At 40.3% G+C, this 9,423-nt stretch overlaps 1 protein-coding gene across 3 annotated transcripts; it reads right to left on the bottom strand.

The window, feature by feature from the left end:
- Positions 1-1,910: 1,910 nt before the first annotated feature.
- On the bottom strand, positions 1,911-8,480 carry LOC124065652 (cytochrome P450 1B1). Of its 3 annotated transcripts, none has more exons than XM_046401242.1 (3): positions 8,401-8,480; positions 4,724-5,728; positions 1,911-3,893 (listed from the first exon to the last, which is right to left on the bottom strand). In XM_046401242.1, the coding sequence occupies exons 2-3, from the start codon at positions 5,716-5,718 to the stop codon at positions 3,320-3,322; spliced, it is 1,569 nt and encodes a 522-aa protein (XP_046257198.1). In that variant the 5' UTR covers positions 5,719-5,728; positions 8,401-8,480; the 3' UTR covers positions 1,911-3,319. The 3 variants fall into 3 exon arrangements, with proteins under 3 accessions (XP_046257198.1, XP_046257197.1, XP_046257196.1); XM_046401241.1 differs by lacking the exon at positions 8,401-8,480 and adding an exon at positions 5,870-6,546; XM_046401240.1 differs by lacking the exon at positions 8,401-8,480 and having other exon boundaries at positions 4,724-5,863.
- Between the last annotated feature and the right edge of the window lie 943 nt (positions 8,481-9,423).

The following is a 9,423-nucleotide window of genomic DNA, read 5'->3' as shown; positions in this document are numbered from 1 at the left end:
GCTATACTGCAAACACTTATATTGTATGAACCTGGACTTTATGTGTAAACTGTTGTTTTCGTTGGTATTCACTGGATATGTAGAAGAACCAACAACATTAATTAACATCATATCCTGACCAGTCCTGCTGGCATGTCAGGATATTTAAATAATCATTGTAGTTAAGCTGCTGTGCCTCCCTTGATGGAGATATTGTCGCCCACCCACAACCCATCCCCTAATAATTATAATGTTCATTTTATGATCAGGCCTGTTCGTTCTGCATATTAACTGTATACTGTACTGGATATAACTGTGATCCATGCATCACCAGTAATAATGTTTCTGTTAGAACAGCACTTTAATAGTGCATGCATAGAGGATTACCCCAAAAAAAGAACCTAGGTGGGGTTGTCGTGATCCCAGCTGTTTTGGACCTGGTCTTGCTATTGCTTCAGATTCAGCTAAGATAGTGTTGACTTCAGCCCTACGCTGGCAGTTCAGCACTATTGTTCCTTCATTCCTGAGCTCCTATCAGTCAGTCTGAACAGCCAGTGTACACTCTGATCGTCACGTCTGTACAGTCTTGCTAACATTCATTCAGATCTCCATTTATCCCCCATTCGCAGTCTGAGCTCAGCTATGTCTAAGTTACACAACTTACAGTCAGCAGCAGAAGGATCTTGTTGTGTGTATTTGCTTCTCAGTCAGTGCACATTACAATCTTGAATACAGAGATTCATGCTAATCTTGTTAATTCAGTCTTGACAGGTCTAAGCTCTAATGACATAGCATGTGTCTTACCACTGCTTCATGAGATATTTCATCTTTCTCAGCAGGCTTATTCCACCATAGTCCTTCTTCTGATCTATGTCTACATAACATTTTTCCTGTCATCTTCCATGTTTAATTAGCATGTACCTCATATATTCATGTTTTTTGTGTTTGGTTTCCATAATTTACAGAATATGACAGTTCTGTGGTTGTGCTGTGTATTAAGGATATTTCCTTCCTTGTGCAGTTTCATGTAATGCAAGTAGGGACACACAACAAAAGCAATAACCCCTGAAGGCTGATATTGTCTGCTATTATAACTCAAGTCATTATCCCAAAGTCATTATGTGGCATATTAACCATGACACTGTCAGCATCTCTGCATTTTTAGCTCATTTTTGTTTGATAATCTGTCATCTCAGTTTGGCTCCTTATTTCACCTGAGAGGTGCAGACACAAACTTTGGATTTCCCTTCCAGTTTACAAATATTATGCTTGGAGGGTTGCCACATGATTTTACTGACACTATTTCGTCTTCAGGTTTAATTTTGTACTTGTAAAAAAGGGAAGACAGAGCAAGTCATATCAGCAATCACCTACTGTAGTTTTATCTGAATTTGTCACGCACTCACAAAAGTAGGCTGGCTGGCTGCAAAATTACAGGATGTTCTGGCGGGGTGAGATAAAGTGCTGTGCAGGGAAAGAGATCTCCCAAACACTTCCTTTTTGCTTCCACCTGACATGGCAAGATGCCAGGGGTTCATTGCATTTTTGGTGCTGTTCACATTTGAGTTCATAGTTAGACTGTATGAAATGTTATGTTAATCAGCTCTGCCTGATGAGCATTCATTAATGTATTGCGGCGGTGAGCGGTAATTTCCTGATTTCCTCGGGAAAGGTTTATGCCAAGCTTTTCTGATCTTACCAACTGAGTGCTACAGTTTCCTAAAGATTATGCTTTTGCTTCAAGAAGATCAGCCTTGGCAGTCATTTTAGGATTTTTTTTTTTTTTTTTGCCTTAAGAAAGCTGTACCACCTCACTATTGTTGTTTCACTGGGCTTATATCAATCCATATTATAAATATATATATATACATATATATATATATATATATACATCAATAGATATATTGTGATTAACTCACACGTACAAATAATTTCAGGTCTTAAAGTCACTTTTTATTTAAAAAATTATCCTTGTTATTCCAAATTACTTTGTAGGAAGCAAATGCACAAATCCAAGACCTTATAGTCAGTGCATCAGTCTCATGCCTAGACAGAAATTAGATGAATTAATTTTGACAGTATGGATATTTCTGTAAGTAAAACAACACAGAGGATAAATAACTTGGTTACTGGCATTTGAGCATGGAAATTAAATTACAGAGTGAAAGGTTTTCCACAAAGCAGCATTCTACACCATTCAGGCTTAAACAAAAACCTTTATGAGTAACATAACAAGAGAAATAAATGACTCAATAACACTGATCTAATAGCCATCTTTTCATACATGCATTGGACAGCAGTTCACAGACACAAACAGTACATGCAGCAGATATGTTTGGTGTAATCATTTCATGCTCCTTTGCCTTGTCCTTCCAAACAGCATCTACAGTAGGTTTCAGAATATATTAGATGGCTTTTAAAAGCATTCTAAATAGTATTTGGTATACAATACACCTTATTCCTGAGTAACTAAGCATTTACACTATACATCACAGATTACATGTTAGTACTGAACATTTTAGACATCAGGCTTCAGGGCTGATGCACTCCATGAGCTTATTCATCTCTTTCTGCAGAATCACAGCATCAGTCAGGCCGTTACTTTAAATGTCACATTTTTTTGTATGTTTTGGGAAGTTTGATATTGCCTCAGAAATGGTTTGGAATTCTAATTAGGAAAAAATGTGACTCAAATGAATGAAAACGGTGGCCAAATTAAAGTGATACCAGTAAAGCTGGCTTTTTTTAAAAAAAAAAATTATTTTATTTTCTGAAATCAAAAAATGTTAATAGATAGATAATAACATTATGGTGCCCCTGTACGCTGAATGATTTCTACTTTTCAGTAAATTCCTACAGCAATTAAATTCACACTGAAGTCACAAGGGTGTGTTACAGCAGCTGTTCCTGTAACCACAGTGTTGTCTGTAGTGAGGTCTGGTTGGAGTTGTGATGTGTTGCAGGCTGCAGTCCCCCACCTTGATGAATAATAAAAAAAAAATGCTAATTGCGAAGTGGTATGTCAAACTGTGTCTGATGTTGTAAGACACCAGATTCACCCCAGATGAACTTCAGGTTGTGTGAGACCATGCCACATCTCCTGTGACAGAGAAGCTTATCTGTTCCCGCTTGGCACAATAACACTTAAAAATGAGTCAGTAATTAGTGATAAGAAATTACCCTGAGATTTCAGCTTATAAATATATTTTTCAGCCCACAAACTTCAGCTACTGTTTATTAGTCTTTTTTTGTATTTCAGCCTTCATTTCTGTTCTTACTACAGTTTTAATTTTTTTAAGCTTTTGCTTATGAGTCAGATGTGGGCTCACCCTTGACCTCCTTAGCAGGGGGTCTGCCTGGTAGCCTCATCCAGCAGCCTCATGTCTTCACGCAGAGACAATGCTATGTGGTAAGGGTGAGGTTTCAGAGTCAGACCATAGTTGCAGTCCAGTTTGGGTGGCCTGGCTGGGTCTGACGTGATGTGGCACTGGTGGGCAATCAGTGATGTGAAGAGGAACAGTTGCAGCTTGGACAGCTCCTCACCAATGCATCGCCGCTTTCCCAGGGAGAAGATGAGGACATTGCTGGTCAGGTTCTTGTTCAGCGCTCCATTCTGGTCCAGGAAACGCTTGGGATCGAAGGTCTCTGGATGAGACCACAAAGCTGGGTCGTGGTTGATGGACCATTGGTTGATGAAGATGGGTGTGTTCTTTGGGACGGTGTAACCCATGATGGTGGTGTCTGTGGTGGTGGAGTGGGGGATGGTGAGTGGAATGAAGCTTGTGTAGCGCATCACCTCGTAGATGAAGGCCATGATGTAAGGCAGCTGCGGCTGGTCCTCGATGGAGGGGAGTCGGCTGCGGTCAACCACTTTGTCCACCTCCTGCTGGAGACGTTGCTGCATCTCAGGATACCTGAATTTACAGGTGAGATGCACTACTGTTATTAGTTTTTCAATTTGATGATTTATTTTATTTTACTTACACCGATACTTTATGTAATGAGCAGAGAGACCCCCTGGGGTCCAGGAGGTGGGCCAGACCCCAGGGGGTCTCCCAAAAGATTCATGAGAGGCTTTGTGAATGTAAGTGAAAAAAATTACCTTAGTTCTCCCAGCATATAGAATCGAAATGAGGTACTGGGGTTTGGGGAAATTTTACTGTTTCCCCACATACCCAGAGTCAGAAATTAATAAATGCCTTTGGAGAGATCTTTTTATGTATTTGTTATTGTCTTAAGTTCTTTCAAACATCTATATTAGACCATATTGGCTCAATAACTGAGTGTCTGTGGGGCAAAATAACATAATCATGATCCCATAGGCATCCAGGAATTGAACAAAAGTAAGTGAGTCAGCTAGTTGACTAAGCAAGGCCCACAGTCTCAGACTTTGAAAACCCCTTCCTTAAAGCACTTTGTTGTGAAAAGTACCAAAGAAGACATAAGTATTTCTTTTCTTTATTAAAAACAAAATGTGACTCAAGGTGTCACCAGCCTACTGATCGAGACATCAGGCAAGAATGGGATTCAGCTTCGCAGTTTGGTTGTCATTACCTGCCTTTGCCCCAGCTTCCCCACCAGGCTGTTACATAACACAAAGGCTACTGATCTTCCTCATGTCTGTACGGCTTTAACAGCTTATTTAGTCTCGTGTTATTTCCCATAATAATTTATTGTCTGTTTATTGTTTGTTTATGAATCTAGGAGGTTAAACTTGATCACTATAAAATGAAAAGTTGCTTACTTGACAAGCATGAGAATGATCCACTGCAGCGCAGTTGACAGTGTGTCTTGACTTGCTCCAAACACATCCCCAACAGTGGGGATCACGTAGTCCTTGCCGAATGAGAGCCCTGTTTTTTCACTAAGTTGGTCCAGCGCCACTATAAAAGCATCTGTCATATCTCTGATGGTGCTTGACTGGATTGTTTTTCTGTGTTCAATAACTTTATTTCGAACGAAAACGCCGAAGTCCATGTTGAGCTTCTTGAAGTTGTCAAATATGGTTTTGATGGGATTTGGGAAGTACTGGAGCCAGGGCATCACATCCACTATGCTCCCTGCCCCCACCGTCTGGGTGAACTGGTCATTCCTGCCTACAACTTGCCGAAACTCCTCGTCCTCATAGGAGTACCTCTTCCCAAAGCACACCGCGCTCATTATGTTGGCCGTGGACACCACCAGATATGTCATGGGCTGGAAATATTGCTGCGCCTCGGTTTTCCCCACAAACACCCTCAGCAGCTCTCCGATTTCACAGAGGACGTGGTGCTCAAATGTCTTTTTGGTGTGGAGGTTCCCGGTGGAAAACATCCGAACAGTCGATTGGGCCACTTTGCGGTGCACCTTCCACCAGTCCGTGATAGTGTTAAAGGCGAGGCCGTCCCCGTTGGAGACATACTGGAATGAGGTGAAGTCCGGTCTGCCGGCAAATTCGATTCCCTGCTTGACCAGCGCCTGTTTGATGGAGTCCCCGTTGAGCACGACCACGGTCCGACAGCCGAGTTTGATCTGGAAGACGTTGCCGTATTTCTTCGCCATGCGCGTAAAATACAAGTGCGGTGCCTTGCCAACTTGCGCAGCGTTCCCGATGATCGGCCAGGCGATCGGACCGGGTGGACAGCGGATCGACCGCTGCCGGAGCCACCACCACAGCTGGAGGGACAACAGCAGAGTCGTACATGCCAGTAGCAGGGCTCTTGGAGTCGCTGGGTTAATCCCCTCCTGTGTAACATCCATGATGGGGATCCTGCACAGGGGTTGTGACAGTAACATCAGTATTAGAATGGCATATTATCAAAGTTTTAAGATATATAATACAGTATATGATAGGCTTGTGAGATGAAATCTACAAAATAAAATTCTGTTAAACCAGGAGCTGATTAAATACCTGCTATGTCCGTGATTCATTTAAAAAAAAAAATAAAAAAAACAGCCTTCACGATTTATCCAAAGTTTTTAATACTTTCTGTTTCAGCAAACTTTAAATTCCATTCCAACTGTGTTTCTCCGTGAACTGAATGAAAAAAATATATATTTTAACCATCAAAAATATGGGGTTGAAGAAATCTTCATTCGTAAGGTGTGCAGCCCGTTGTGTGTGTGTGTGTGTGTGTGTGAGAGAGAGAGAGAGAGAGAGAGAGAGAGAGAGAGCGCTCCCTGCTCTCTGTCCGCAGTCTGCTCATGCTTTGAAGCCCCACTGCACCAGCTGAAGTCATTTATCCCCAAACAGCGCAGCATCACGGCCCGTCAGCGTCTGCGTGTGCCCTAGCTTCGCTACAGTGGGCAGGTTTGTTGCAAAGGGTGTCACCCCACCCTCGCGCCATCACCTCCTCCTCCACCCAGCTCTCTCTCTCGCTCTTCCTCCCGTGCCTTAATGAGCTCACACACAGCTACAGGCGTTGTTGTCCGACTTGTAAATGGGAGCGTTTACATTCAACGCAAGTTTTACTGAGTTAAGAAAGGCTAAATCTTCCGGAGGTGTTCGGATATGATTTGGAATACAATAATAGAGTAAAACTGTGCAAGCGCCAATACAGTACAGCTTTAATAGTTAGTAGAGCCTAAAGAAAAATTATTATTATTATTAGAATTGTTATTGGTGGTGATATATTATTCTTTAAATAGTTAAACTAATAATAAAATATTAATAATAATACGTTTAGTATTATTATTTTGTATGTTTATTATTATTATTGCTGTGATTACTATTATTATATAATGATTATTATATATAATATAAACATGGATATTTTAGCAATTTTTATGATATTTTAATTATTTTTATAGAGAACAAGACTTTAAGTCAGAGCGCTTGTAACAACGTGCGTCGCTGCGTCAGGTGAAGTAAGGTTTAAAATAAATTTTACAGCTTGAATCCAGTGTAAACATTAAATTATAGCTGCTGCTTTGACGTAGGTGTGACGGTGAGTGTGTGTGTCTGTCTGTGTGTGTGTGTTTTAATTTCTACAGCGCAATTTAGTCTCATCAAATTATTACATGTCAAATTATAAACGTCAATATTTTTTTTATGCACATTTAATGGCTTTCGGCTCGTTTGTGGCTGTCTGTGTATTTTTGCCTCTCAATCTGTTTTGCAGATGACCGTTACAGAGTCAGTGTAGCCTGTACTTATATTATGATCGTGTTGTTACAAATGAAATAAATCAACACTTCGTCCCTACAGAGCAGCAGAGACGCGGACACTGTGGGCCCGTGTGTGCGTGGAGTGTCTGTGGTGTTTCCTCTGATTTCTGCGGATGCAACAGTTTGAAGGTGCGCTTTTCCATCAAGCCACCAGGAGGAGGCGAACCCCGTGTTCTAACTCGTTATTTCACCCTAATTAACAAACATACACATCATCAGAGCTGTCCTGCACCACACTACACCCTGCATGTCTCAGGCTCCTGCATAGCAACAAATTCACGGAGCAATTTACGCCAGGAACGTATATTCAAGACAGATAGATGTGGGATGTGTTTATATGATTTGCGTGCACCCGGTCAACACTGGATGTTGATAGTTAGAGTTCCCAGTCTCTTTTCCTTTGTCCATCCCCACCGTGGTTCTGCGTATGCCTCCAAAACCGGAAGTAGGAGTTCAGATTCGCCTCATCCTTTTAGAGATCACTGATGTTAGTTAGTTTGTTTGTTTTTCAGTCTGTATGCTTGTTTAGATGAGTTTTTGGTTCCGACTGCAGGTGATAATTGGCCCTTTGTCCTCCGCTCGGCTCTCTCTGCTCAGGCCTGGTCTGGTTGGGATGTGATTCGGGGGTCCAGCTTCAGCACCGCGGACAGCGGCTCAGATGAAGCCGCTCGTGTCCTCTGACCGTCAAGAGCTCCTCTGCGCTGCAGCCGAGCACACGCTGCTCATTTTTATGATGGGTTTAAAAATGAATCAAATATATTTATTTTTTAAAAAAGTAGGAAATAAACTATCTAACTTGCTATAAGTTCGAATTTAGTTTTTCGTATTTTAAAACACGCAGAATATAATGACCATCTAATATTTGTTTTTCTATATCATCGATATAAGTTTCAACTTTTAAACTTTCTGACATATATATATATAGATAAAAAAAATAAAAAACATACATAAAACATAAAAAAATATAGATTAGCATAATTCGGCTCATCTGCAGTCTACTATTATCTGAAAAGATTTCTGCAGAATTCGCAGGCTATGATTTGTGAACCCGGGCTGGACGGTCCTGTGGCCTAATAATCAATGCGTCTCAAAAAAAAAAAGGCCTTTTAACGAATATTGGTAGCGGCAAATAATTTATAATACACTTATTTAAATAGAGATATAACCATGTTATCATAAATGATAAATTACAGCGTTAGAAGTTCTACCCTGTTTAAAATTCTAAATCAGACAGTAAATATATTCAGCTCAATCAAATGTAAAGCACATCCTTACTGAGTCAAGACCCTCCGGTTGTCCTCCCCTTGATGAACCTCACACAAGGTGACAATGTGTGATCTCGCTTTATCCCAGTAGTTAATGGATCCAAGAGGGTGGAGACAAGCTAGTGAATGAACAACTGGTCCCAGCCTCCTTCACTGGCCAGATCCAGCTATCAGACCAAACCCCAGCAGGCACCTTCGCTTTTTCTTTCACATGCTCATTGGGTAGTAAAAAGCATGTAATGATTTGCTCAAATCCCCTCATGTGACTAAGCAACAGCAGTTTTGTAACCTATAATTGAAACAAATAATTTATAAGACATTAACCAATGCATGAATATATCTATAATATCTTTATTTGCATTTAAATGTATCTGATCTGCACTCTCTCTGTCCCTCTGTCTGTCTGTCTGTCATCCCATCCCATAGTCACAAGACAGACTGTTTAACTGTTTTGTTAATGGACTCTGTTCATGAATGGCGATACTGAATTAATTCTATTTAATCCCCAATAGATCAAAATCTTCTTCATCCTTTTGTAGTAAATTATTTCCAAAAACCTTAAATTTCTTATTATTATTAAAAGAAAAGACGGGGAAAACTGATTTGCCTGATAAAAAACAGAGGGGTATCATTTTTCCAATTAAAAGATTTGTTTAAAATATTAATGCAACTCCCTGTTTTTGTAATCTTCTTTACATTCCATTGGAAACCACTTAATATAGCCGGAGATTTACCCACTGCATTCTTTTTCTTTCTCTTTCTTTTTTGATCTTTTTTCCAGTATTTGTCAATTAAGTGGGAGATGAACAATATCAGACAATTTTAGTGGATCAGAAATGTATTTACATATCACTTGAAAATCATGTTTGTTACAATGCAAATATTAATCTTAGATATTTGTTCAGTCTGATGCAGAGAATCAGTCATCAGTGAGCTCTGTTTCTATGCAAGCCTCTTAAATATAGCCCTTAAACCCACATTTGTTTGTGCATGGATGCTGAGACTTTTAGGTAATCCCCTCAAAGGTGCAGTG

This window comes from Scatophagus argus, chromosome 10 (assembly GCF_020382885.2).
Source record: "Scatophagus argus isolate fScaArg1 chromosome 10, fScaArg1.pri, whole genome shotgun sequence".
In the NCBI taxonomy this organism is placed as follows: Eukaryota; Metazoa; Chordata; class Actinopteri; family Scatophagidae; genus Scatophagus; species Scatophagus argus.
Note: the sequence above shows the minus strand (reverse complement) of the source record. Positions and strands in the feature narration are given on the sequence as shown.